Here is a 27824-nt window from a genome sequence, read left to right as displayed (position 1 = left end):
ATCAAATTATATAATTTATGTGGAATCACAGCCGGGGAGGGGCACAGCTGGAAAAAGCTGAGGTCAGGAGGAAGACAAAGGAGAGGAGCGGTGAAAGGTCCTGCTGCATTTAATGAACACCGAATTCAAAACCCCCTCGTCAGTCTCACATACCTGCTCCTGGACATCCTTCATCTCTGGGGAGGGGGAAGCATGCACAGCTGGTGAAAAGCTTCAGGTCACACTGCAACCTCCAACTCCTTCTTCTCTTTCCTGGTGAAACAACACAATAGTGGTCGATCCCTGAGGGCAGCAGGCCGGGGCTCCAGCTGCGGAAATAGGTCCAGCCACTGCCTGAAACTTTTCAGGTGGCTGGGTGGAATGACGTCATGTGTGATCGGTCAGTTTGAGACCTTGCATCCCTTTCCTGAGTGGAATCTTGGAGGCATCTGGAAAAACAGGATTCGACATTTGATGATGCTGATGCATTGAAAAAAACTAAGTAAGTCCCGTCTACAACCTTCACAAAAATAAGAACTAAGCGATTCCGTATGCTGTTGCGTGACACCAAAGATGATCGATCAAAATTAGAATTTGTAAAAACTAAAGTGGTAAAAAAATAGGTTTGAGATATAATAAAAACTGAGACTACAATACTAAAGAAATTATACATATTATATCAAATTATCATCATTGTTAATATTTTTTAAATGATAGATGTCTTGAAAATATTTCTTTCTGGGATGCCAACTATTTTATTTTACTTTATTGTAATGGAGTTTGCGAGTTGCCTTATGAATGGGGGTGGAGAGGGCTGCCATCTGGCTCTGCTCCATCAACATCAAGATTTTTTATATCAAGGTCCTCAGCAAAGAATTTCAACGAGTCTATGATGATAGATAGCTTGAAATAATGCTAAAACACTGTTAACTGCTGATATTCAGATCAAATCGCAATGTGTAGAGATACTACAAGTTGATATCTAAGTACTTTTTTTCAATGCTTCACTGAGTTATTGACGTCGACACATGCTGTCATCATTCAACCACATGGGGGCGCTACTATGTTTGGAGGTCGTTCACGCTGCAGGCTGTCTTCTTCGCTCGAATCCTGTCGCCACTTCCTGGATGGACGCCTAGAAACAACCTGAGAGGACTTAAGTTTCTTTTCATTTTTTTGTATTATTTTCACCCTGGATATCTTCTGAGTATATTTTTCTCTCTGCGAAACGTTGACGGGTTTTGTCTTTACGTTTCATTACCATACGTAAACTACAGATGATCACGTAAACAGAAGTGTGGGGAGGGGGGGCACTTGAAGGTAACTATCGATTCCACTGGCTACTCTAATGCAACAGTGCTATAGGTGACATGTTGTTGATGTTTTAGCTAACTAAAATTCAACGGGAATGTCGTTTGCAGAACAGATATGGTGGTTTTAACTTAATCTCGGCTTTGTGTTTATCTCCGAAGCGCCACGTCACAGAGTGACAGGAGTTACAGTTGAGACGGAACCTCTTGTTGGAGCGCAGATTAGACGGAACGACACTTGTGTGCTGTTCTGAGATTGCTCTCACCGGGGAGAATAAGAGCATAGCTGCAAGATGACGGCGTCTAACTGGGGCCTGATCATGAATGTGGTCAACAGCATCGTGGGGGTCAGCGTGCTCACCATGCCCTTCTGCTTTAAACAGGTGCGTCATCTACAGTCACCGTCACCTTTCTGGTGATAAGTCATAGTGTTGTTTTGGATGTCAGCTTTTTTTTAACGTCTCCTAATAAAATGAGTTCAGAATTTCAGACGCACACTGATCGTAACAACATAACTACTCTATGCTCCGAGTTAGAGATTCTTTTGCTGCTTAAATCTGATGGCTTATTTCAGTCAGCAGTGGTCAGTACCTGCAAACCTCTGGAAAGAAGCACTAGCGGTTGACCATCCTGACATCTAATACTAGTCTCTGACGACTTCTGCTCCACACATGCATAAAGTGTGTATATAAGTAAAAGATTCTGTTATTTATTTATTTTGTTTTTGTTTCTCTGACCTCAATTTTCCACTGTTTTCCCCTGGTTGCTTGTTTTTGCCACTGAGAGATAATTATGTCTTTTGGTGGATCAATCTTGGTAGTGCTGATAGAAAGAAGGTCACATTTGGACAGAGGATCAAAGATGATTCTTCCCCATAATTAAGATTACAAAGTTCAAATGCAAAAATACTGGAATAAGAAAAGTTTATCTTTTGTTTTGGCATAACATTTTGACAATGTCTTATTGTTGATTTGAATTAAGATGATGAATGAGAGAGAACAGATGAGGTGGGTGAGAGGAGGGCAGCTCTTAAGAGGATGAAGAGTGGGTAGAGATAGGGAATGCTGAAAGTGCACCATCATTCCATCGTTTCCCCTGAGGATGTTGAGTATAGATATAATAATATAGAATAATAATTAGTTAGTAGCAAAGAGGATTACAAACGAGTACATGAGTGGGAAAGCTCAGGTAGACAAGTATGGAGACTAGGGAGGTTTGAATCAGGTGGTTCAGACATATGAAGAGGGCACACTTGGAGCATGTTGGATGAAGAATGTTTGAAAATGAAGTAGCGGGCAAAAGGAGGAGGGTAAGACAACCACTCATGTGATAAAGGAGGGACACGGAGGGGATAGGTGCGGCCAAGTAGGACGATAATGCTGCGGCAAACCCTGACTGGAAATGCAGTCAAACAAAGTCAAGTATTAATGTCAGGATTTTTAAACGTGTAATATTAGGTATCATTTGAGTGCTGTATTTAGTTTATTTAAATAAAACAATTTACAGATCTTGACTTCTGTGCTGTTGGAGTTCAGACTGTTTTCTGCTCATTGTCCTAACTTTAGCCCCTGTGTTGTGATTAGTCATATCTATTTTAAATCTGCAATTCACATGCTGAGAAAATGCAAATACCAGAAAAGTCAGCTTTGCATGTTACAGGTCCTTTAGATGGAGGATATTAGTGTTTTGACATACAGAGGTGAATTATTGTGAGTGTTCATTTCTAGCCTTTATTTATCTCAATCTAATTGTTCAACAAAACAATGGCACTTGAGCTGTGTGGGGATTGGATCATTGCAAACATTACTTGGTATTTTGTACCCTCACTGTGTCCAGTGTGGAATTGTGCTGGGAACCTTGCTGCTCTTCTTTTGCTCTTGGATGACCCACAAGTCCTGCATGTTCCTGGTGCACACGGCCAGCAATACCAAGAGGAGAACTTATGCTGGACTGGGTGAGGAGACTTTTCTTTTTGATAGTTAATGAAAATACACATCTTTATATATGTTGTTTAGGGAGGTCAATTCACTCACTTGTTTTTGATGTACAGCAACAACATGTTAGTTTAAAAGACTTTTTAAAAAACAAGTTTAAAAAAACATCTACAAAATGAAATTCATTAACAAACATTGATCACATCAGAGGTTTTTAATGCTTATATAAGGCATCACATGCTAAATAAAGTCAGTTGACTGCAGCTTAGAATGTGTCTCTGTGTTGACAGCACAAAAGTTCAGCTGATACAGGAATCCTAAATAAACTTAATTTTCGTGCCAAATCCTGTGGGAAAAACCCTTCTGCTCAGAGGGGAATTGCGTAAAACCAGTTTCTGAACAATATTTAGTTTTCTTCTCAGGAATTTGATTTAAAGTTAGCTACGTGACTGAAAATAAAAACTGCTTTTACCAACAATAATCGCAATGTTTTCTTCACAGACATTTCAAAAGTGAATTTAAAAGTAATGTGTCTACTTTGCAGCTTTCCATGCATATGGGAAAGCAGGGAAAACACTGGTGGAAACCAGGCAAGTAAAACTTTGTGTAAAAAAAATTCAGAAACAAAGTGAGTAACTGTTACACTGTTGTTAAAAAATTGCTTCTTCACGTCTTCAGCATGATCGGTTTGATGTTGGGCACCTGCATTGCCTTCTATGTCGTCATTGCAGACCTGGGATCTAATTTCTTTGCACAGTTGCTGGGTTTACAGGTACAACATCATTCGAATTCATTCATCTGTTCAAATCTGACTCTTCGCTGCTGCCAATGTGAACAGCAGGTTCACTAAAGTGTCTCCGTCTCTGTCAAGGTTACAGGCAGTTTCCGCATAGTTCTACTGATAGCTGTGTCACTGTTCATCGTCCTCCCTCTGAGTCTGCAGAGGAACATGATGTCATCCATCCAGTCCTTCTCTGCCATGGCTCTCATCTTCTACACTCTCTTCATGTTCACGGTGAGCTAAGCTGCAACCTGAGTGCTGTCTTAACTTGGTTTCATTTATTTGATATGTAGTCATGATTACAAAATTGTGAGTTGATGGTATAGTATGTTGATACAGAGTATGTTGGGCTGCATTGTTCAGTGAGATTAGATCATATTAGATGTCCTTTTTTGGCCCAATAATACAAGGTCCAAGAGCTCTCTTGTTGAGTGACTGCAACAAACCAAACCAGTCTAACAACCCTTACGTCATCCAAACCCACGGTCCACATTAGGTCATGGCCGTCTATGCACATAACATTTTGCTTCAGTTCCTAGAGACCGGTCCAGCATTATTTATAGAGCTGCAGAGTAGATTTTGATAAAGTAGAATTCAATTTCAATTGATTGTGAAGGACTGTTGCATCTAGTATACAGTGATGTATCTTTAATCAATGCGAATGTTAATGCTCCATCATTTCTCAATTGCAGTCTTGGACTTATTGTTTATTGTCACAAATATCAAATCAAACATATAAGACATTGGTCACAACCTTCATTAAATACAAACTTTATGTTCAGATGTTCAGGGGTTTAATAAAAAAATGTGACTGTGATTTTTGGATGTACCCTTGTTTGTATAACTGTTATGGACTCCTGCCCTCTGTTACTCCAAAACGCGAATAGGTGATAGAGAATGATTATAAGGTATTGTGATGACATCAGAGTGAACCCTTCAATAACAGATGGCTAGTGTTACTGTAACTAAGAAATGTTTTTTTTTAACTCTACACAAATCTAGTTTTACACATTAGTGTTGAATTTTCTATCGTTAGCTAGCTATTACATTTCAAATCATATTCAGCTCATGTCCTGGTTCCTTGTATTGCGACACTTATTTGACCAGTTTTCTACCTGACGTGATTCAGCCAGTCATTGTAGTCTGCTGACTTTTCAATGTGATTTTGTTGCATGTACTCCCGTCCCCCAAACAGGTACTGTGTAAGTTGTGAAATGAAGTTTATTGTTGTGCTAATTCGTTGAGTGAGTATACTTTTGTTTGGATCCAGCCCTGGCCCTCCCAGTCCAGACCGCCACCTTCTAACAGTAACACTTCTGTCTTCATCCTGCCCTCTGTGTTCCCTTCCCCTTCTCAATACCATGTTTGTCCTCCTTTTCTGCTTTCACCGTGCTCTCGTTTATCACTCCTTCTCTGCACCCCGTCTTTTTGTTTGCTCCCCCTCTGTCCTGCTGCTGCTTGTGCTGTAGATAGTGTTGTCGTCTCTGCGCTACGGCATAATCTCGGGCTCCTGGATGGAGCACGTCCACCTCTGGCGCTTCAAGGGTGTCATTCAGTGCCTACCCATTATCGCCACAACCTTCTGCTGTCACCCGTAAGTAAACCCTGGAGACCACTAGCTCCTGTATATAAGGTGGTTGGATAGCAAGCCTGATGTCCCTGCAGCTTCACACCCCACATTCCCTTCCCACACAACTTTTATCCTTCTTCTCCATCCATCCTCATCTTCTGCTTTGGATTTGGGCTCAGCATCATGCGTGTATGTGTGTGTGGTGATCAGAAGTGGATATGACATTGTGCAGGTTATGCATCCCTGGACAAATAAGAAGAGCGTTTTTTCACTTATGTTGACCTAACACCTGCAGGTTTTTGGTTCACTCTGTTGTCTCTTCATTTCTTCTGGTTTTCTCTCCTCATTCATGATCCCATGCGACGGCATGAGTGCAGCCCTTCTCTCTGGTCTTGGTGCCTTTTCCTCCCCATGTATATACTTGGTTTGGGCTGTAACCCGCCACGCCTCCTTCCCCTTAGATGGTGCTGTCCTCATTCAAACACGGGCTGCTCAGCGGCTGGTGGCTAGAGCAGGTCAATGTGGTGCGCTGGGAGGGTGTGTTTCGCTGTCTCCCCATCTGTGGGATGGCCTTCGCCTGTCAGTCGTAAGTACTCCTCCCGCCTCCACCTGCACAGGGCTGTTTCATTAGACTAATATCCAAATAAACTTGGAAGCTTTTTAACAGAAGAGCAGAGCCCACTCCCTAACCAGAGCGGCAAGTTGACGCTTAATTGCTGCACCATGGTGTAATTCCTAACAGACTTGCATGGAAGCCTGCAACAATCCTTAAGTATTGCAATCTGGAGCTAACCTGCTGGCTGTTTGTTGTTCAGCGCTTTTTCTAAAAGACATTTACATAGATAATGGTAGTGACCATGCACTGCAGTGTAGGGTGTTACTCCTTTAAGCAATTCATGTGTGTGTGTATATATATATATATATATATATATATATATATATATATATATATATATAGCTTGGGTTAAAAAAACAACAAGCTGTGTGTTATATGCACATCTCTTTGCAAAACCACATTCTGTTACTCAATATTTAGAGTTACAGAATGCGTTATTCACTTACACAAAAGTGCTCCTTGGTGTGGCATGCTAATTCCACTGGAGCCTGTCTAAAGCCACAGAATTACACCATAACCCCCTAAGTTGATAATTATAATGGTAGACTGTAAAAACACTGCTTAGCCTGACAGAGAGCCTGTGCCATTTCAGTTGATCATAATTTGGACCACCCTTTGAAAAAAATAAGAGGGTTGACACCACTCTTGCACTCACCTCTTCTATAAGCCATCTGCATCTTTGAGTCCCATCTTTTTCTTGTCTTGTTCGTGATCTCTCTTTCTGTTCACTAATGTGGGCTTATGTATTCTGGGCATAGGAATGCAAATGAGAGTGTGCGGATGGGAAATGTGTTCAGTCATTTCTCAGCCAAGTCATGATGATAAATGTATCTGACAAATGTACCTGTCACACTTTGTTATTGTTATTAGCACTAGCATCAATGTCCTATGGGTACTTCCAAAGCTGATATTAGGGTGGCTTGATATTTGCAGTGTATGATAACAGGGGACTCTGATATAAATCTGAAAGGGCCACACAGAATTCAAATTATTGTGTGTGTGTGTGTGAGTGTGTGTGTGAGTGTGTGTGAGTGTGTGAGAGTGAGTGTGAGTGAGTGTGAGTGTGTGTGAGTGTGTGTGAGTGTGTGTGAGTGTGAGTGAGTGTGAGTGTGTGTGAGTGTGTGAGTGTGTGTGTGTGTGTGTGTGTGTGTGTGTGTGTGTATGTATATATGTATATCTGTGTGTATATATGTATATGTATATGTAGATGTGTATATGTATATATATGTAGATGTGTATATATATATATATATATGTATATATATATATATGTGTGTGTGTGTGTGTGTGTGCATCCTCCAATGCTGTATCTGTGTCAAAACCATGTTACCATTTAACCAAACCATTGCGGCAGGACAACCCTGACTAATTATCAGTTTGAATCAGTCTGAATATTATTGACGCGCACAATTGCTATGAACACATGCCATGCGCTGTCTCTAGGTATATAATGGATAATGATGCGTTTGTTGATGTAGCAATATATGAAATAAAAACCATTAAGAACATAGCGGGTCAAGTGACGTGGGTGACTGTCCTGATATCAGAACTGGACTCACAATTGTGTAACCAGACAATTGCAGCATGTTACTGATAGTGTGTGTTTGTCAGAAAGTAGGAACTGTGTGCTTTGTGTGTAAACGCTCCTACTCCCATTGCTGAGTGATAATTGGCATGATTTTTTTTTTCTGGCTCCTAGTCATAGGGAGCGAGACGGCCGCACTTTTAGATGGCAAGCAGCGTCAGCCAAACCGCTAATCAACACACCACAGCTATCACACGCACACACTGATCTACGCACGGGCTGATTAAACAGCTCTCAGCGCTGTGGAAAATTTTATTACATTTGTCAAATGTGTTTACTTTCATTGAAAACATAACTCTGCATCACCATTACTGCGGGATGGCGTCTGGCTCTCTTGTTTTTTTGGATGACGGTCCGGACGATACGAGGCGGCTCTCAATCAGAGACATGTGTAGCCAAGTTGACCCCGATCCATGCTGCTGTCCACCTAAACTCTGAGCTAATTTTATTGTCCTGACTGACACATCTTCATAAACGTTTTATAGCATGTGCTCACTGATTTGTTGAGATTTGGGGTTATACATAGAAACCTCTGGTCTTTGGAGTCAGCACTGACAAGCAACAAGTAAAGGCTTCTACAGTGCTGTTCCATATGGTGTGATCATTTCGTGAATGAAATTATGGCTGATTTAGATTATTTGCTGTGCTATTTTTATGCTTTAATAATGAGTATTTTTTTGCACAGATGTCTGCAAAACAGTTTGTTCTGCTCATTGAATGTTATGCTCTCTTTAGTTTGGTGACTTAGGAACTTCTAGATATCATTGCAGCTCACTGGTCAAGTAAAAAGAGAAATATTTAGTTTCTTCTCATATGTCACACTAACACACCCTTTCCTCCCTTTTCACTGCTGCACCATCATCTCCGTCCAACCTCCTTGTTTGTAATTTGTCTTTCTAAACCAATGTTTAATTTCATTTAATTCTATGAGTAATTTTGGTAAAGAATTCTGCATGTAGAAAGCGGCGTGTTACACCTTCATGTGCTGGAGACTGCTCCCAATTTGCTTCAATATTGAAATGTATTTAGGGCTGACACATTTTAGTTCTTGGGTTTAGTATTTTCACTTATTGATGTATACTTTTTTTATTTCATTCTAAAGAGTCTCAACTACTCCGTCAGCAGTCTGACATGGGATTGTCATTAACAATTCCAAAATGTAGCTTTTCCTTATGCATTGAAAGTGAATTGGAAGTTTTACGTTCTACTGCCTTAAGAGTTATCTTCAGCACATGAGTGCAACTGTCATTGTCTTCTGTGACTAGCCATGAATGGTGCACCACACAGTGTTTTGCATGGTCCGTCTCTCTCAGGCAAGTCCTGCCAACCTACGACAGCCTGGACGAGCCGTCTGTCAAACGTATGAGCACCATCTTCACCTCGTCACTCAACGTCGTCACCATCTTCTACATCACCGTGAGTGGAGTCACATCTCCACACGTGCTACATAGCACATCTGTCCTTCATGCTCCTAACGCTCTCCCTCCCGACAGGTTGGTTTCTTCGGCTACGTCAGCTTCACGGAAACCATCGCCGGTAACGTCTTGATGAACTTTCCCTCCAACCTGGTGACAGAGATGATCCGCGTGGGCTTCATGATGTCCGTGGCTGTTGGCTTCCCCATGATGATCCTTCCGTGTCGGCAGGCCATCAACACCATGCTGTTTGAACAGCAGGTAACACAAAAATGCTCATTAGTTTAGAAATGTCATGGCCTTTATTTAACCCTTCGAAGCATATAATGGATGAATGAATGAATGGTTAAAAATACTTCCCAATACATCCAGTTAGTCCATAGTGTGTATGCTGTGACTGTGAGAATAGGTGTGGAGACTCATTATTGATTTCATACTCGTCATACTATTTATTTCATAAAAATAAACATTTGCTTTTTGTTGTGATTAGCTCCTGCCACTCCACTGTGGTCAGAACGACCTTGATGCCAGCATTAAATAAAAATGGAAATACAGTAAACTGCTAAAACCTAGCAATTACAGTATATGTCAACTGTCCAACGTGTCCCACTGTCATCCCAAAGTGGATTTTATGTCATACAGGGCAAATGTCTGTCAATCCAAGTCTGAACCTTTGAAACTGGAGTGTAGACAGATTGCGTCAACCTTGCAAAAGAAATTTGTGTTGAAATGAAAGTACTGCCACAGAGAATAATGACTCGACGGCATATTTGAATCTTTTTTGACTTTCAGCAGAAAGATGGGACGTTCGCTGCCGGTGGATACATGCCTCCCCTGCGCTTCAAAATGATCACCCTCTGTATTGTGTTCGGTACCATGCTGGGAGGCATTCTCATCCCCAACGGTACGTTGACTGTGTGAGCAATCAGGCGCAGATTGACAGGACTGAAAGTGTGTGCAGCCCAGATCTGGAAGGGCATGTGTAGCCTTCCCCCCACCTCCCAGTGTGGGCGGAGTCGATCCAGAGCTTTACGATACATGCGAATGTGATTTTACAAGTCAGTGACTGTCACTGGCTTTAAATCATTTGCCCTTATTTTTTTTTTTTTTTATCTCATTCCAGAAGTCCAAGACGTGAAAGGTTTTACACGCACAAACACACATGCAGCAGAAAGTACACTTTAATATTTGAACTCACTTTTGCTCACAACTGGATCCTGAATTACGGTGTCTGAGTGCCGGTGTGTTGATTATGTGGACACACTGTGCACAGGTTCTGGGGGGCGCTTTGTGTTTCCAATCACACTAATAGAGTTTGGAGAAGGGACACTAAATCTGCAGCAGACAATATGGTGTCTGTCGCTTGGATTAATGGTGTTGTTCAAACCCTGACACTGTGCCAGTTCTGTCCACCGAGACCACAACTAAGTGCTGCCAGCGGAGCGTTGTTCTGGAGTATTGGATCTAAATTAACATTCATTATGAATGGAAGACTCTGAACACTGTCACTAATAAGTGACACGATTTATAGCGCTAAGCCTTTTGTCTGTTTGCGGTGTATCAGCAGGATGTTCCACTTACGCTGAGTGATTAATAAAAAACATTTCATGGACAAATTAGGTTAGCATTGAAACGGTTGTATGAGATGGTGACAGTGCTTTTGCTCACAATACAATGTAATTTTGGCCGTCATTTTCGACCCAGTATGTCGATCACCAGCTACTGGTTGATTGCAAAGGGAGCACTGGTAGATCCAACATTGCAGCGTATACACAGTGGCGAAAGTGAAGAACCATGACGTCTAGCTGAATGGAGTTTTCCTGACTTCATTGCAGCTTATGAAATGCATATATAATCGCAAGTGAGGGGCCAAATGGTTGCCTGTTTTTCTGAACTTACTGCAGAGAGAGAAAGAATAACAGACAGGCTGAAGTCTGGGCTCCCCTGGTTTGGATGGATGGATGGATGGATGGATGGATGGATGGATGGATGGATGGATAGATGGATGTCCGCTGTTTTTCCTTCCTTGAGCTACTGATGATTGATGCTGACCATTGTGGGCTAGAAAAGTACTACACTACCTCATGTAAAGGCAGGACCGAGAGAGTTAATCCGATGCCTGTTTTTCAGTGGAAACCATTCTGGGCCTCACTGGAGCCACAATGGGCAGCCTCATCTGCTTCATCTGCCCTGCCCTCATCTATAAGAAGATCCAGAAGAACAGTCTCATTGCTCAGGTTATTGATTTAAAATCTGCATTCCCAAAAGTTTCCTGTTTTTGACCCTGTCCCTGTTTTCTGACCCGTAGCTTGTGCTCTGCGTCGGACTGGGCATCTTACTTATCAGCACCTTCACCACCTTGTCTATCTCGGCCAGAAGTCCAGGCTTCAAAGTCCAAGCTCCGCCTCCACCTGCACCGGGCAAGAGCAACCTGCAACTTCCAGACCCCCCTAATGTCCCCAGTAAGTGACTTCTGCCTAAGTGGTCACATAAATGCTAAGCCACGCCATCCAAGGCCAGGTGCGTCTCTGGTGCCGATTGAATGTATTTCCTGCTAAGCAGTACAGGAGACATCGTCCTTTATTTTTTGCAGACAATAGGACGCTGATAGACCTACATGTAGGGAAGCAGATAACCTCCTGATAATATCTAACAGCCCTGTCGCCTGACATTGATGGAGCAATGCTGATGCCCTTCAAACTCTGCCGATTTCTCTCCACCCGTCCCCCACAAGCAAATCAGCATCATCTATACTCCTATCTCTTGTGGCTGCAATAAAGCTCCCGCCAGCTGTTTCAAGCTGGGAAGTGGTTTGTTTGTGTGAGGAGAATGTTGCTGAGGATGGGATGTGTTTTATATGTAGTCATCTGTACGCTCTCCTCTTTGGCCAAATACACACTCAAGCAAACTTCGTTATAACGGCTTCTGCTAGCTTTTGCTGCCACCTAGTGGAGATAGCAAGTCGCCCTGAATCTTTGGTCGTTTGGAGGCTGCTGATTCATTTATGGTCCACGCACAATCCTGCATAAGCCAACAACGCCATTGCCAAGAATTGAGCATGCTTGTTATGCTCTTATGGTCAGCTGGGTTTCAAGCAAGCAAGTCACTAATATTTTCTTGGCTGTTAGTAGTATTTTTCTTCTTTCTCTGTCAGGATGATTCGCAGGCACCAGAAGGGTTATTTTGTCATTGTTGGGACCATGTTTGATCACAACGATCATGTGATAACTGATATTTTACATTTTCAATGAAGATGGATTTTCCTTTGCACCAGCTTGGTTTTAATTCAATTTACTAGTGATAGATGGAAGCATTCTTGTGCACTAGCATACAAGCTCACAACTGGTGTTTTTGCTTATATCTCCAAAGTAAACAGTTAAATACGTCATCAGATCTCACATCAAATAATATGATCGTATTCCTCGCGCAATTCCCCGTAAATGCTCCAAATTTTCTGATTTGTTCACCTTTTAACCATTTTAAAACTGGATCAGTGGTTGGAGCTGTACATTTCTGGTCCAGACTGAGGTCAGGATGAACTGCTTGTTGACTTATGTGAGTCATGTCCTGCGCCTTGATAGGACCACATGACAGTCCAGGTGGTGATGGTTGTCTCATTTGATATTTTAGAGCGATCTATCATGTCTTCATTTAGATAATATTCCAAAGGAAATGGCAGTGAATGTGGAAAAGCCAGATTTCCCAGCGGTGGCAGTGGTTAAGTCTGACGACGGGGGCAAGCCTGAACCTCCTCAGATTAAAGTACCTGTGGACGTACCGGACAGAAAGAAAGAGGAGGAGGTGCAGCTGGACCGTCCAGATGCTGGTGAGACAAACAAGGCCTCATATACATCGAGTGGTGATTAATCTAGCTACAACTCACTGTACATGGATCTCAAATGAGTTAGTTGTGAACTCAATGAAACTATCCTAATTCACATCAAAACTTCATTCGGATACAGTGTATGCACGTGTTTAAGAAGAAGGCATACAGCAGTGCTTTCCTTAAACTTTCTGTTAATGTACTGTACATCTGGATAAAAATCGTGTGCGCAAATGATTTTGATAATGAAGCACCTTGAGATGTTTTTTTGTTATTACTGTTACTGACAGTTTAATTAACCACACATCTTTATGTCATACTTAAATCGTGTTAAATGTCAGTTTATTGGACAAAACAGCTGTACAGCCAGGTGAAGTCGGAGTGAGATCTAAATCTGGTTGGTTTGCACAGGTGTTGCTCAGCCTGAGGGAGATGCCCACCGCCACGAACCACCCATCCCCCATGATCAGGTCCAGGTGGACACGAGGAAAAACGTGGATGAGTTGGAGGCAGACAAGAAACCTCTGGTTCCCGCTGTGGGACAAAGTGAGGAACAACACAAACTTAATGAATTGGCGGCCAGTAGAGAGCAGGATGCTGAGAAACCTGTTGAAGCAGTTGTCAAGAAAGAGAAAGTGGACCTCCAATCCAACAAGGTGGTGGAGAAGCCAGCTGGTGAGGCGGGTAGTAAGCAGGAGCTTCCGAAAATAATCAACGAGGGGAAACAACTGGAGCCAGAGAAAGAGCCAGCTGCTGCGGTGAATCCAGAGCAACATGCGGACAAAGTTGCTGAAGCTGCTGTGAAAGGTGAGTACATGAGATGGGAGCTTGGCTTTTCAGAACAAAGGATTCCAGTTTTGAACAACTTTTGTTTATAGTCCCACCCCCTGCTGGTGACCATCATCTGGCTGCTGAGGAGGCTCCTGCTGCCGACAATAAAGGCAATAATGATGAGAAGATGGAAGGTGAGAAGCATGGTGACGTTATGTTTCCTACTGCTTTGTTCTCCAGTGAAAGTAATGTGTTCTATTTCTATCACAAACAACTCACTCCTGGTTTAATATTGAGTTAAACCTTTACAAAAAAAGCAGAGCGGTTGGTGTGATGCTCTCCCTCCTTCTGTGCCTGCAGTTCATAAGTCCACTGCTGCTCTTAAGTATTCTCATCAAATTCTGTCTATCACTGACTGTACAAATTGGTCAGACTCAATCTACCTCTCCTCTCCTTGCTGCTCAAGTGACTCATTTTTGGCTTTGGTTGACTTTCTGTTTACTTTTGCCTCTTCTCTATTGTTGTCTTTCTCTTCCTTCCTCTGGCGGAACCCTATCACAGTGATAAAAAAGCTGGTTGCAGGTATGAAGTACCTTATCGTCTCTTTGTCTGTGACACCTTTAATTCTCCATGTAATGATTGAATTTAACACAGATGTATCGACTCCTAGCCGCCCACCTCTAACATAGATGTAGACATCTCAGTATAACGTCATTAACTCGCATCAGACATAGATGAGTGTCCATTAACGCTGAGATTTGCCTTCTGTACTCTGAGAGCATGACGTCTCCTTCTGTGTGCAGAGGGCCAGCTGGACCACGCTATTCTGCTGAAGGTGATCAAGGAGCAGCAGGAGCAACAGAAGAGGCTTCTGGATCAGCAGGAAAAGTTATTGGCTGTGATAGAAGAGCAGCACAAAGAAATCCACCAGAAACAGCCGGCTGGTGCGTATGAGGTCTCTTCTCCTTGACCACTGTCAGCTCAGATTTACCCTTTTCAAGCTAACAGACTCACCTGCACTCTTTATTAGACTTGCACTATAACCACTTTTTCACTGACCGATGTAAAAGGTTCTCCTGTCTTGTGTCCCTCACCATCCTTCCTTCCACTACTTACTACTCCCATGTAGATTTTGTTTGATTTTACATTCCAGGATCGGTTTCTTAACACACTGCAAGAAGTTCATTTTAGAATTCCTGCGGTGTGTGTTGTTTCTCTTACATTTTCATCGAGGTTGTGTTCATGCATTCAGATGAAACACATTTAAAGTATCGATACAGCAGTGTACAGGGTTCAAAAGAATAATTATTAGTTCAGCAGAGTGTGTCTTGGGTCTCTATTGTGTTCAGGTGCCGTCTGCATTGTCATTTTGTTTGGCAAACCGCATCACATTCAGAGATCCCTGAACCACACAAGTAATCATGAAAAGACAGACATTTTTTAAATCATCTAAGAAGAAATACAAGCAAGAGCTAGCGTCGCGTATTAAATGCTAATTTAGTTAGATGTTTCACATCATTATTAGTTGTGATTTGAATCAGTCATTTCCGACAGAATCCAATACGTTTCCATTTGGAAACAGTAAATTCGCTCCAGTTTTTTTCCCCACCACAAATAAGAACAAAGAAAAGAAGGACATTGAAGGATGGAAGCAGGGTGAAGTGCAGTGAATCATAAATATTGATAGTATCCTTATTGATTTACACAAAACATTAAGGTTTGTAAGTGAGTGTTATTTTGTGTTCTGAAGGCAGCTCTGTTTTATGCACAGTAGTTTTCAAGCATGTAACATAAACGGTGGTCATTATTATAGGTCCATGTGACTGTTGCCCCTACACATGACCAGTGCATGTGGTCCAGACTATAGTTCTGGAATGACTTCACTATCTTGCAGTCCGGTTGAAACTGTTGTCCCTTTTGAGTTAAGCACTTCTGAGGCATCATGTTGTATTTAAATGTCTACACTCTGTAATGCTTGACATGACATTAATGACTTGCAGCGGGAGCTCCTGATGGCGAAGCAGAGAAAGAGCTGGTGGATGGCGGAGCAGGGAAGGCTCAAGACCTGATTCCAAATTCCGAAGTGAAACAGTCCAAAGAGGCGGCAGCAGGAGCGGCAGCTCAGGTCGAGCCGCAAGCTGTAGCTCAGAACCCTGCTCCAGCTGAAGCTGAAGCTGCTAAATTAGGACAGCCAGCTCCTTACAAGGAGAACAACCGTCCAGCTGCACCTGAAGGAGAACAGGCCAAGCAGAGTGAGCTTGGAGCGAGGGGAGTGCCTCTTGGGAAGCAGCTGATAGACAAGCATCAACCTGCAGCTCCAAAGGAACCAATAATGGAAGTAAAGGAGGAGAAAGACGTCACAGAAGAGAAAATGAAGGAGATGAAAAGGGAGCAGCTTGAGAAAGAGCAGAAGGAGGAGCAGGCTCGGTTACTAAGAGCCCAGTTGGAGAAGGCAGAGGCGGAAAGACAGGAAAAGGAGGTGCAGGCTAGAATATTCAAGGCTCAGGTGGAGCGGGAAAGAGCAGATAGAGAAAGAAAAGAAAAAGAGGAACAAGCTAGGTTAGCAAAAGCCCTGCTGGAGAAGGAGAGAGCTGAAAAAGAGCAAAAAGAAAAGGAGGAGCAGATTAGATTAGCTCGAGCACAACTGGAGAAGGAGAAACAGGAAGAGCTGGTTCGACAGCAGGAGTTGGAAAAGGCCTTAGCCCAGAAGAAGAAGATGGAAATGGAGGCGAGGGTTAAATTGGAAGAAGAGAGGGCGGCTGAGGAGAGACGCAAGCAGAAGAAACAACCGGCCAGTAATGAGATCCTGGAGAAGATTAAAGAACAAGAGGGCCAGGAGGGGCCACACCAGCCAGAGGAAGCCGTGAAAAATGATCAGGGAGTCCTAGGAGAAGGTGGTGAAGCTTTAAAGAAAGGAGGGAGAGACCTCAAAGAAGAGGTTGCTAGGCAGGAGAACCCCGGGGAGAGAGAGGAGGACGGGGTCATCAAAGCGGGCGCTCGCCCTCAGGGCTCTCAGGAGAAGCTGAGGGACCAGGGAGAGACGGATCTAAAAAGAAGGCGCAGGGCTGTAGGACCCAGTGAAGATGAAGAGCTGCTGGCAAAGGGCCCTAGAGGGGTTCACGGGCTGGAGCCGCTGCTGGAGCTGGGGGGCTCAGACTTGCATGCGGCGCTAGAGGAGCAGCTGCTGGCCGGAGCAGTGGTACACTCCAGACAGATTAGACAGGTCTCCAAGGACAAGGAGGTGAAGTAAGACAATGAAGATCAGCACTTCCATGATGCCTTCCAGTCTGGAGTGTTATGGACTGAGAAATATTTCTCATATTGATTTTGGTACGTTTGATATTGGGGGAAACGGAGCACCAGCAGACCCAAAAGGCCGTCTGCTGAGGGATCATCCAAAGTGTTAACTAGAGTGTGTAAATATTAACTTATTTTTGGTTTTGTTTGGAGATACTGCTACATGTTGAGATCTATCTATGCAAGGACCAATATCTGGGAAATTGTGGTAAATTGCTCCCGGTTCTGGTCCATACAGTCCTGTCGTGTTTCGTCTTCTTTTGTTTGGGTTAGACATGTTTTAATGTTGTAAATCTGTAACAATGTGCCTTCAGTTGAGACTGAACTGAGCTGAGCTGAGCTGAGATGCCTTCACACTCACCAGTTTGTGTTATGGAGCATTCCACTGTCAGAAGTATGATATTATGAGTGCCTTATTAGCAATGCTTGTTTTTGTTTAAAAGGCTGTTATTGTTTTTCATTGAGAATGTTCTTGTGTCAACAGTGCCTAGAAATATTTAGCACTTGAACACATACTGGACATTTGCTGTGAATAAGAATATAATTTCTCAGACTATTTTTGCTGCACAAATAAACCCATACTCATTTGTTCAGCGCATTGTTTATTATTTTTAAAAAATGGCATCGCAGCTGGAAATCCACCTGATGATGAAGTTTATTTACATCCACCTGGCGTTCACCAGCTCTCAGTTCACTTGCCTCGCCTCTTTGCCTACAAGAAACAAACAACATAATTGGGGATGACAAATGAGCAGCAGGTGCAATTTGGATTTACCGCAGTCGTGAAACATCTTTTTAAGGCCTCGAACTCCTTCAGACAGAGGTCCTTCTTTAACTCTTGTTTGCCAGTTGTGGTAGCTGCCACGCACTTCCCATATGTTGCTGCCTGAAATGTGAATTGCATAAAAGATTCACCACAGCATGTTAGGGACTCCCGCATAGTCTTGCCTCTTCTTTGCCTGTAACGTGTTTTATAGGAGCTTCGTATCAACACTGCCGTCTGCTGTCCGTTTGAGGTCAACGTTATAGTCATATTTAATACGAAATATATTGATCAAATACGTGTAGACAAATTCTTTTGCGTACCATAAATAAATATAATGCAATAATAAATCACAGCGTCGATGCATATGAGCGGCTTGGCGGAGGTCTGCGTTGTAACATGAACTTTCTAGTTACATGACGGAAATGAAGGCTTTCTGCAACAAAAACAGTGACGGCAAATAACACTTCTAGTCTGACATCTGCACAATGAGGATGGCCAGTGTTGTTCTGAATACACCACACATGATACGCATGAGCTTATTTTTGAAATATTGACAATAACATCTTGCACAACACGATGCCTGGAAACAACTGTTTGTTGCAGAAAGAAACAGAAAAAAACATATCATGCTATAACAAATGAAACTACACGACAATATGACAATAATAGCGTATCGATGTGCTAATGAGGATTATAACTGCCTCGCACATAAATCCTGATCACTCACCTCAGGTCCACACTGTGCGAACAGCTCTGAGAACAATCGCATTCTCTCTCGGCTACGAGTCCACACATTCGGCCCAGACATGCTGCCAATTGTTACTTTAGACTAACTACTGACAAGCGAACCAACAACGCCCAACTCATTGGGGCAAAACATTTAGACGAACGGTGAAAAAGTCCTTGAGTGCCATGTTCGCCATGATGTTGACGCTTCTCAGTGATGGTTGAAAATGATTCGTGTTGATTTGCTGATAACCCTGTCAGTCAAATTCACGCGTGCGTGTGTGACTGTACGAAGCAGTTGGTTTGCTGTTAACCAAGCGAAGACGTCACCAAGCGACCAATTGAATTTGTTGCTGTGAAAGCTCGTTCGCTGATTGGCCAGCTGTCACACCAGCCCAACCTACCCGTCTCAGCAGCTCTGAGCAGGAAGATGTCTAGCCTGCTGTCGAATTTGCTAAATCATGGCTACATTTATGGAGCGCTTAGCGTTTCTGCAGAAAGTAAGTCTTATATTTTATTGTTTTGTTTCTGAAAATATCACTTGTTTCTAAAGTCATTTGGCCCCTCTGTTCTGTTGGCGATTGTTTGGAGTTAGCTTGCTAACATGCTAACAGAAGCTAACAACATTAAAACACATGTTTAACGTTTGTCGGTTCCGTTGGACTTGCGCCTGAGCTGTACTATCGCGACAACAGATTTTAGGAGTTGCTTCATCTTAGTACACGTTTAAAAATGCATTTTAACTATTATTTTATTACATTTGAGACCTGCTTTTTCGTTATTTCCAATCCAGACACGTCTTTTGTATCTGCGGCAGCAACATTTAAATTCGCAAAGTTTTTAGAGCACAGTTTTTCTGCATGGAATTGACAGATTTTGTCTTCTTGTTGTTTTTGTTGTTACTATTTCAACTGATGCCTTGTGCTCTTTCCACGCAGCTCCCAACTCTTATGAAGGCTACAGCAGATGATGAAAACCCCTGCCCTGGTTATCTCTTCCAAGAGATCGGAAGTATCCTTTTTCAGACATTATATCTACTGTTAATATATTAAATCTGTTGTAACAAAGTGTTGTTGTGACAGTTTTCTTGATTATAAACAACATTGAATGCATGAGGCATCTATGTCTTTATCTGGTTACTATCAAGAGGAGTCCTTGTTTTTTTATGAAATCAGATCCATGTTAATAACCGGCTGTGGCCTTAACTGGAACGTTTCTTCAGAAATCTCCCAAGAATCTTTAGGGTCTGATCAGTGTTTATTGGAGTATCTCCTTGAAAGGCTCCAGGTAGAATCATGTCATGTCAAACTTAAGGTGAGCAATTGCCTCGGTATTTCTCTGTTGCACATAATAAGATCCTTCTGTGGTCTGGCCCTTCAGGTGCTAAAGATCTTTGTTCACCTCTGTGGTCATGGTTCCAATAATTTCCTCACAGAGCTGAGGAGAAACTCCACTTTCATCCAGCAAGCCTCAGGTAGAACTAAACTCTTCACTTCACTCAGGCGTCTCATCCTAATGCTCTTAATCTTGAAGTTTACAGCGGCCCGCCTGATCCCATACATGGCACAGCATTGTACCAGAGAGTGCGAAACACAGCGCAGGTTTGTTTTGGCTCCAGCTCAATATTAATTTTCACAAAACCTGTGAATATGTTAACATGTGATGACTGACTGGAGCGCTCCTTCAGGAAGTTGCGCGGCTGCTGTTTACTGATCCTGTAACCATAAAAAGTGGCAACCTGCCGCCAAATATAACTTCCCTGAGCACTGGTGAGTAATTGAAGCACACTGTTTTTAGTACTGTGATGCTCAAGTTTAATGCTTGAGCTTGTTTTTTAATCCAGGCATGGGATCTGGTGTGATTCGTAGAACAGGAATGCAAGGCTTTGGTTACAACCCGGCGAAGCAGGGATCAGGTTTGTTAAATTTCACATGCATTACTGGGACTGTGATGCTGGGTCATGCTTTAAGCTGTAGCCCATAGTACAAATGGTTCTTTGTTTCTCCTCTGTAGCCACTGATTCACTACTTGATAAAATTCAGAAAGCTGCAGAGGTTGTGGCCAGTGCTGTCCTCCCTCCTACGGAGCATCAGGGCATCCGTCTCCATGACAACCACTACAGAGCAATAGTGGCGCCGTCTACGCCAATAGAGGTGGCTGTACCAGCATGTGCCTATAACCTTTCTGCCCACAAACCAAAAGGTCAGGTGTACTTGAGGTCGGACTCACCAGGGCAGCCACGCTTCTTCAACACTCGCATCCTTGTGTCTTCACTTCAGGAGGGACCCAGAGAAGTCCAGGTCAAGTCGGAGGTGGCTGGGAGGAAGCTGAGAGTTGCAACAGCTCTTCTCAAAACTCCTCGCAAGAAATCACAGCCAATAGTCAGGTCTCAGTGGGTAGCCAGTCTGCTGGCACCGGTAGCCAGTCAGGGGCCAGTAGGGAGAGCGGTGGAGACCTGTCAGAGCGGTGAGTCTTTCAAATATATATCAAAATATCTTCATTATGACACCAGCTGCCTAAATAGTGGCATATACAGTGTATATACACCCAACTTAAAAGTCAAATGATAATCGGTTGAAATACTACAGACATTTATTACAAGAGAAGTAGTGTTACTAAATGCAACTACAAGTAACATCTGACTTATGACCGAGATCAGTTCTGACCAACTGGTCATAAGTCAGATTGGACGCAAGTCGAATGCCATTCAAAATAGCCGAGTGTTATAGGTGCTACTGTAGTGGTAGATGGCTGTGTAAGAGTGAGATGCTGGGATACTGTGCTGCTGTCACTGTTGTACGCGATGCTGGGCTGCTATGTGTTGCGGTGCCAGACATTGAATGGAAAAAAAAAAAGCATCTGCTGGCCCTGGACATAGGTCGAGCAGGTCGTAAGTTACTTGTATAGTTTGATTTCTCGTCTGCTCAAATTGGATGAAAATAATGTACAAACATTTTTATTGAGCTGCGTGTACTGTTCATCAGAGTTGAAGCGTTGCAGTTGGGCGACTGTGTCCAGGAGATGGCGCTCATCAACGGGCTGACTGAAGGCTCCAAAGTTTTCCTGTCGCGGGAGGAGAGTCAGCGCTTCGTGAAAGAGTCGGTGAAGGACGGTGAAGAGTTTGCTTTCCTCGCCTGTGTCTGAATGTTTTTTTAACTCCTCCCAGATGCTCAACACTAAACTGCGAAGTCGTGCTGGAGTTGCTGGCTAGAAAACTTCAAGAGCCCTCTCACGTTATTAAGATGGTAAAGTTGCGTCTTGAGCATCTTGCGGTGTTGTCCAACCCAAGCCTTTACAGTCCTCTCGTCCCTCAGCGGGCGCTCTCAGCTGTTTCGTGCCTCATGACCTCTGATCTTTTGTCCCTGGAGCAAATGTTTGGAGTAACACAACGGCAGCTTTGTGCTCTGAGTGAGGGGCCTCCTGGAGCCGTGGCCAACAAGGCTACCAAGGTGAGGAAGTGGTGGCGCGCTAGCTCTGGCCGTTCCTACATGCAAGTCTGCAGATGTTAAAGGTTAGACTCACCTATGCACAAATGTTTTCTGATTTTCTCCACCAGATCCTGCGACAGTTTGAGGCTCTGGTGCCTGGACCTTTACATTTAACCAGACAGCCAGCTGCCAGCTGCAGCTCTCAAGAGACTCCTGCACTCACACCTACCTACTCGGATGCCTTGCTGTCGAACAACCCTGGCCATAATCTGATGAGGCCTGACGTGTCACCTTTACATGTCAGTCACCTGAGCTGCTCCTCAGACAAGGCAGAGTCTGACCACGGAGGAGACCAACCTCATCGCGCAGAGGAATACAACACAGACCCGCCTCAGGGGGAGCAGGCGTGTGCTGGCACACTCTCTTTGTTCCGTGGTATGGAGTTGGTCAGCAAGGAGAGATCTCAGTTTGGCAGCGCCGAAAGAGACTCAGTCAGGGAAGAACCAGCCGTGGACTCGTCTGTCAACGTCAGCAACCAACCATCAGCCTTCTCATTTCTGAACGTTTGACCACCAGCCAGAACCGTTATGATGTCAAATATTTCACCTCAGAATTTTACTCGACCTTGCATCAATACTGGAAAGTTATACTGACTTAGTTTGATTTGCATTTCGCCCCGGAAGCCATATGTTGGAGCAACTGGAGTCAGCAACTCTGACAAGCACAGTGTGGTCATCAGTGGTTGCTGGTTTTAAATGTATTAACATGCATCTGCGACGACAGTTTATCTCAGGATAACTCTTAGGTCACGGAAACAACTCGTGCACCTCTGCAGGGGCAGGAAAAGCTCCATTTGCACTTCAGTTGGGTTTAACCTCCATTAGCATGGGTACTAATGTTACCTGGTAATTTATAGTATTTATGTTTGGGAAGTCTCATTGGGAATGAGAGGGGCATGTGCTGCAGGATGAAAACTTGGTTTCCATTTGGACCAGTGAAGTCTGCAGTTAGCATTGAGACAGTACATTTCATGATCACTTGCCTAATAAACATTTTGGGAAAAGTGGAAATGCTGATGTTTACAAGAAGTCGTACCTTGGTTTGACTCAGGCTTGATCAGACGCCAGAGGTAGAAAGTGTCAAACATGGATGGGACATTCATTTCTGCTATTGTTCAGATGCAAATATACCAGCTGACCCCCTCAAATACCTGGAGATTTGTGAAGTCCACATGATGTTATCTGCAAAATGCAGTGGTGCGACACCCGGGTTTCGTTTGCAAACTCAACTGAACCAGTTCATCCTGTCCATGAAAAGCAAAGGGGTCAACATGAGATTTCACTCCTGATGGCACACACACACACAAGTCATATGCCACAAATGAATAAAGGCGAGTAAAGTGCATCTCTTTATTTCACTTGTCAGCACTTAGTATCACACCTTTGTTGATTAGCACCAATGATCATGTCCACACATTAACACACGCATGTAAAGAGGAGCCGCGCTCTCTGTAAAGTGCACACAGTGCGTGCACGCACACACACACACACACAGATCAACACTGCACAGTAAACCACAGTGGCTGGGCCATGGAAAGGCAGATGTGCTTATGATTTTCACAAATGGTACACGGTGAAGTGGGGGACGTGCCTCACACTGTAAACCTCCCCACGCTTCACCCCCTGCCACAGACCTCCATGGACGGGCCAGTGCCACTGAAGTCAACATCAAGTGGCCACGAAGAAGGACAGGTATGAGCTCATAGTCATGTGGAGCCTGGATGTCCTCTGCTCTGCAGGCTGCTGAAGTGCGCCTCTCTCAGGACTCTGTTGATGGAGTCATAGGAGTAGCTGCTGCCTTCACCGTGGAGTCCACGCTGCAAGGGGGTGGGGGCGTCCACAGGCTTTGGACTGAGTGAGAAGACCGAATTGTTTTGGCTGTGGATGGGCGGCCTGGAGGTGGCCGCTATTGCTGATTCTGGACTGCTGATGCCGTTGCTGCTGTCACTGCTGGACGACTGTGGAGACAGAAGCGGAGGCTGTAAATAAAACATTCTCCACGTTTCTACTCCTCATACAAAATGTATGTGTGCGTGTGCATGATGCCTCACCAGCGGCAATCCGTGGATCTATGGCGAGGGATGGAGGTATGTAGCGAGTCAGATTCTCATCTCTTCTGATTTTTCTTCTTGTGTACAGTAATAACTTCATAACCAATTACATATGGATCTGTCATCCCGTATTTATGAGCAAGCAGTCATCTGACTCAACCAGCAGCAAATACGCCATCGGTTGAAGCGGAAAAAAATAATAGGGTGAAGGACTGGAGGCCGAACCATGTGTGCAATGGTGGGAGACTTTGAACCCAGCGTGTCTCAACACAGCAGGGGAGAATGGCATTTTCTTGTCATTGAAGACATTCGATGCTATGAGTCACAAAACATCCTCATGCATATTTATGTGTACAACTGAAAGCGCAAACCTCAGTCACAGGACAAAAATCAGAGTCAACATCCCACTCACTTATCAACCCTAACGTGTTTCATAGCAACATCTGCCTAATATCAACACCTATTTCCATCTTCAGGAATTACATTCCAACTTGCGTGATTTGTAGTTGTACAGTACCCAATATACAAAACCATCTGGATCTTCAGATCTGAAATATGACCATGATCCGGACCAAACTATCAACTGTGATGTCAAAGACGCAGGGAACCATTTGTAGAGTTAGAAGTGCTGACAAAATAGGTCCCGGTAGTGAATCCTTTAGGAACCAGACGGTGATCCAGATCAGCCCCTAACCACTTGTTCCTTATCCCACTTCTGACATGTCATGTAAGGTTGATCAACACCTTCCCATAAGAGTTATTTTGCAAAAAGACAAACTAACAGTGCTAGAAGGCCCATCTATTCTCCCTTCATGTACAAAATTGCACCCGTCCACTTCAAAAAAGTCAACCATCACATCACAGACCACATGCTTCCATACTATTGCTGCTCACTATTATATCCACCAGGGGGAGCAGCCCCGACTCAAAAGTTTATGACAACAACAAACTCTAAGACCACCATGGTGACTGAGGCCATTAAATATATTGCGACTGGAGGACGGCGGTCTTCTGCCATTGTTATGTCTTCGTCTCTCATGAGAGCTACGTATAGAGTAGTAACAGCAACACTGTCCCCACGGTCTCCAGTGGTACTTTGAACACAGAGCATGGACAGAAGGCTCCGTTTGGATCCGCAACATCGAGCATAAATGGGCCCTAAATCAGTCAGGATCAGTCATGCAGAGTGACAAAGAGGGATGAAAAGAAGTGAAGAAGAGAGTGCAGGCAGGGTGGACCAGTTGGAATCAGGTGTGATCTGTGACAGAATGGGCGCCTCTAGAGCGAAAGGGAAGCTCAACAGGAGAATAGTGTGACCTGCCATGATGTTTGGTTGAGACACTGTAGCTCTGACTCAAAGACAAGCTGCAGCAAATATTTGGCTGAATAGTCTGGCAACCCAATCCACCATTTACAGTGGTACGTGTGGCTATAGAAATGCAGTGACAGCACCATCTTGTGGGTGTAGTGATTTTTTGCATTTTATTTTGTACACATTTGTTTTAACTAGGGGTGGGACTTTAACGAGTTAATTACGATTAATTAATTACAACAAAAAAATCTTAAAATATTTTAATCACATTTAATCATTTTAATTTAATTTAACAGTTTTCTCTCCAGACAACACAGAACCTTTGTGAGTGTAGGAGTTCCTGGTCCACTGACCACACTGCTGCACAAGACACATGGCAGCTAGGATGATAACAATAACAACAAACATGGAGGAATCCCTGAACAAAAGCAAACAAAAGCATCTGCTTGCTTTTGTTCAGGGATATTTTTCACTACACAATGGCCAGGGTTTCCACTACTCTGAATGCACTTGAAATTCTTATGAAATTGAAATTCTTATACAAATATTTTCAAGACATTAAAAGAGCTGTAAATAAGGTGATATAAAAACTTGAACATAGCCACCATTGTGATTTATTGTGCTATTGTCAAACTGATGCAAAATAAACAATATTTTGTTGTTTAAATGTATGTATGTATGGCTCCATCATTTGATTCAGTAACACATGCCACAAGAAGCCACATATTGTGGCAAATTTTCTTATACCATTAAACTGCGATTAATTGAGATTAATTAATCAAAAATTCTCTAATTAACTAGATTATTTTTTAAATTGTTTTAATACAAACATATACACATATACTGTGTGACACACAGTATTTACAGCCCGTAATTCAGTTATATTCAACACAATTTTGCTGTCAGCTTTAAGCTGTTACTGCTGCTCTTTTGCTGTCATCACCAGCTTCAGGGACACGTCGCTCCATACTTAGTAAAGTGGAATGTCAATAAATTAGTTTTACTGAATGGTGATTTCCTCTCCATCCACTGTGACCGTCGTCACGGGAAGCCCAAGCGGCGGAGTACAAACTTCTCAAGGTTTGATATGTCTGGTGTTTCACAGAAGACGTGAAGTTCTGCCTGTTTTTGAGCGTACCTTAAGATACGCAAACAAATGACATCCCCATCAGCTCATGTTAAAAAGATTTAGAGACCAATTATTGAGAAAGGTTTGGGGACCAAGTTATGCAGACCAGCTTCAGATGGTTTGGACAGGTGGAGAGGAGAGACAGGGAACAAGTTTGACAACCACGGCGATTGCTAGATGCTTGGACAAGTTCCTTATGCTCACAAATTCACCCATGATTCTAACAGAGAACATCAGTCATGGCTAAAGTTCAATAATACTACGATAAAGTTACTATTGTGTGAGGTGGGTATCAAGCCAAACTCACCTCAGAGTCCAAGTCTGACACCAGCAGTGTGGGACTGAGCGCTGACCTCTTGGCCTGGGGACTCAGCTGTCGCTCCTCCTCACTGTCACAGCTATGATGACGCTTCCTGTGGAAACACAACAATCATGGAAGAAGACCAGAGCGTTGCGAGTTCTTGAGGAGCTGCCGAGGCAGTGATGCAGAGTGGAGGGGCTGAGTTACACATCCACCACCAAAAATAGAAACTCACTCTCCCAGCCAGAGAGTTTAAGCGCTAGAGAGGCGACATTCGTCAGCTGTAACATGGTGGTGAACGGCACGAGACAGTGATGTTGTCAATGTTGGTCGCCGCTGTTCGGACGGTCATACCTGTTGTCAGTCAGCATGGCTGGTGTCTGTGTGGCGTAAAGCAGGATTGGCACTTCTGGGTGGCTGAATTCACAGATTCTCTCCAGCTCTTTAACCAGGCGACTGGCGATTACCAGAGCCCTCCCATCTTACCAGGAAGTGGAGGGGACTCTGCGAGCTTCAGCCGGCTGAAGCATAAATCCACGGCAAAAAAAAGCTCAACCCACCACCGCAGAGCAGTCCTCACTTCTGGTTGGTCCCGTCGACGACAACTAAACAGCCATCGTCTTTCCGAATCCAAGAGCGGACAGTGACAGGGGCACAGCTGGAGCTTGACCAGTCACGCTAACTATCCGAGCTAACTACTCGGACGCTGCATTACGCACAAGTTCTTCCGCTTCCGTCGAGCAGCCGTTTTAACCATTTGTTGGACTCGAGCCGCAGTTCAAGTTTAAAAAAAAAAAAAAAAACAAGACCAACGTATATGCTTATGAAAGAGCGTCAGGAGGCAAACAACCAGTTTTAAGCGAGTTATTACGTTTACTGATAAACCCCGCCCATCTGTTTACTTATTGCCTTTATTTTTCCCACAATGCGGAAATTATGAAAACGCATATTTTGAAACACATCGAAACAAA

The 27824-nt window shown here is 43.5% G+C and overlaps 4 protein-coding genes across 7 annotated transcripts; 2 read left to right on the top strand and 2 right to left on the bottom strand.

Annotated features, from left to right (window-relative positions):
* The first annotated feature begins 1065 nt into the window (after positions 1-1065).
* slc38a10 (solute carrier family 38 member 10) lies at positions 1066-17674 on the top strand. Of its 4 annotated transcripts, XM_053887373.1 has the most exons (19): positions 1066-1299; positions 1452-1672; positions 3126-3243; positions 3768-3813; positions 3902-3995; positions 4095-4238; positions 5474-5598; positions 9089-9191; positions 9269-9451; positions 9983-10094; positions 11321-11427; positions 11499-11652; positions 12846-13016; positions 13425-13559; positions 13632-13820; positions 13892-13978; positions 14346-14366; positions 14588-14728; positions 15785-17674. In XM_053887373.1, exons 2-19 carry the CDS (start codon positions 1583-1585, stop codon positions 17032-17034), a joined length of 3270 nt encoding a protein of 1089 aa, XP_053743348.1. In that variant the 5' UTR covers positions 1066-1299; positions 1452-1582; the 3' UTR covers positions 17035-17674. The 4 variants fall into 4 exon arrangements, with proteins under 4 accessions (XP_053743348.1, XP_053743315.1, XP_053743326.1 ...); XM_053887340.1 differs by lacking the exon at positions 5474-5598 and adding an exon at positions 6036-6160 and having other exon boundaries at positions 13425-13820; XM_053887351.1 differs by having other exon boundaries at positions 13425-13820.
* Positions 17675-17772: 98 nt separating this feature from the next.
* Positions 17773-18786, bottom strand: ndufaf8 (NADH:ubiquinone oxidoreductase complex assembly factor 8). The gene is made up of 3 exons (XM_053865424.1): positions 18575-18786; positions 17857-17967; positions 17773-17793 (listed from the first exon to the last, which is right to left on the bottom strand). Exons 1-3 carry the CDS (start codon positions 18653-18655, stop codon positions 17773-17775), a joined length of 213 nt encoding a protein of 70 aa, XP_053721399.1. The 5' UTR covers positions 18656-18786.
* A 183-nt stretch (positions 18787-18969) lies between these two features.
* tepsin (TEPSIN adaptor related protein complex 4 accessory protein) lies at positions 18970-23600 on the top strand. Its single transcript, XM_053854438.1, has 13 exons — positions 18970-19073; positions 19512-19584; positions 19796-19887; positions 19954-20047; positions 20107-20174; positions 20261-20342; positions 20417-20488; positions 20587-20775; positions 20853-21039; positions 21558-21671; positions 21740-21818; positions 21888-22022; positions 22130-23600. The coding sequence occupies exons 1-13, from the start codon at positions 19035-19037 to the stop codon at positions 22568-22570; spliced, it is 1665 nt and encodes a 554-aa protein (XP_053710413.1). The 5' UTR covers positions 18970-19034; the 3' UTR covers positions 22571-23600.
* On the bottom strand, positions 23390-27711 carry si:dkey-21c1.1 (uncharacterized protein LOC100150256 homolog). Its single transcript, XM_053854439.1, has 3 exons — positions 27208-27711; positions 26860-26965; positions 23390-24018 (listed from the first exon to the last, which is right to left on the bottom strand). Exons 1-3 carry the CDS (start codon positions 27222-27224, stop codon positions 23767-23769), a joined length of 375 nt encoding a protein of 124 aa, XP_053710414.1. The 5' UTR covers positions 27225-27711; the 3' UTR covers positions 23390-23766.
* Positions 27712-27824: the final 113 nt, after the last annotated feature.

This window comes from Synchiropus splendidus, chromosome 1, assembly GCF_027744825.2.
Source record: "Synchiropus splendidus isolate RoL2022-P1 chromosome 1, RoL_Sspl_1.0, whole genome shotgun sequence".
Taxonomy (NCBI): domain Eukaryota; kingdom Metazoa; phylum Chordata; class Actinopteri; order Syngnathiformes; family Callionymidae; genus Synchiropus; species Synchiropus splendidus.
This window is presented reverse-complemented; position numbering and strand designations above follow the sequence as displayed.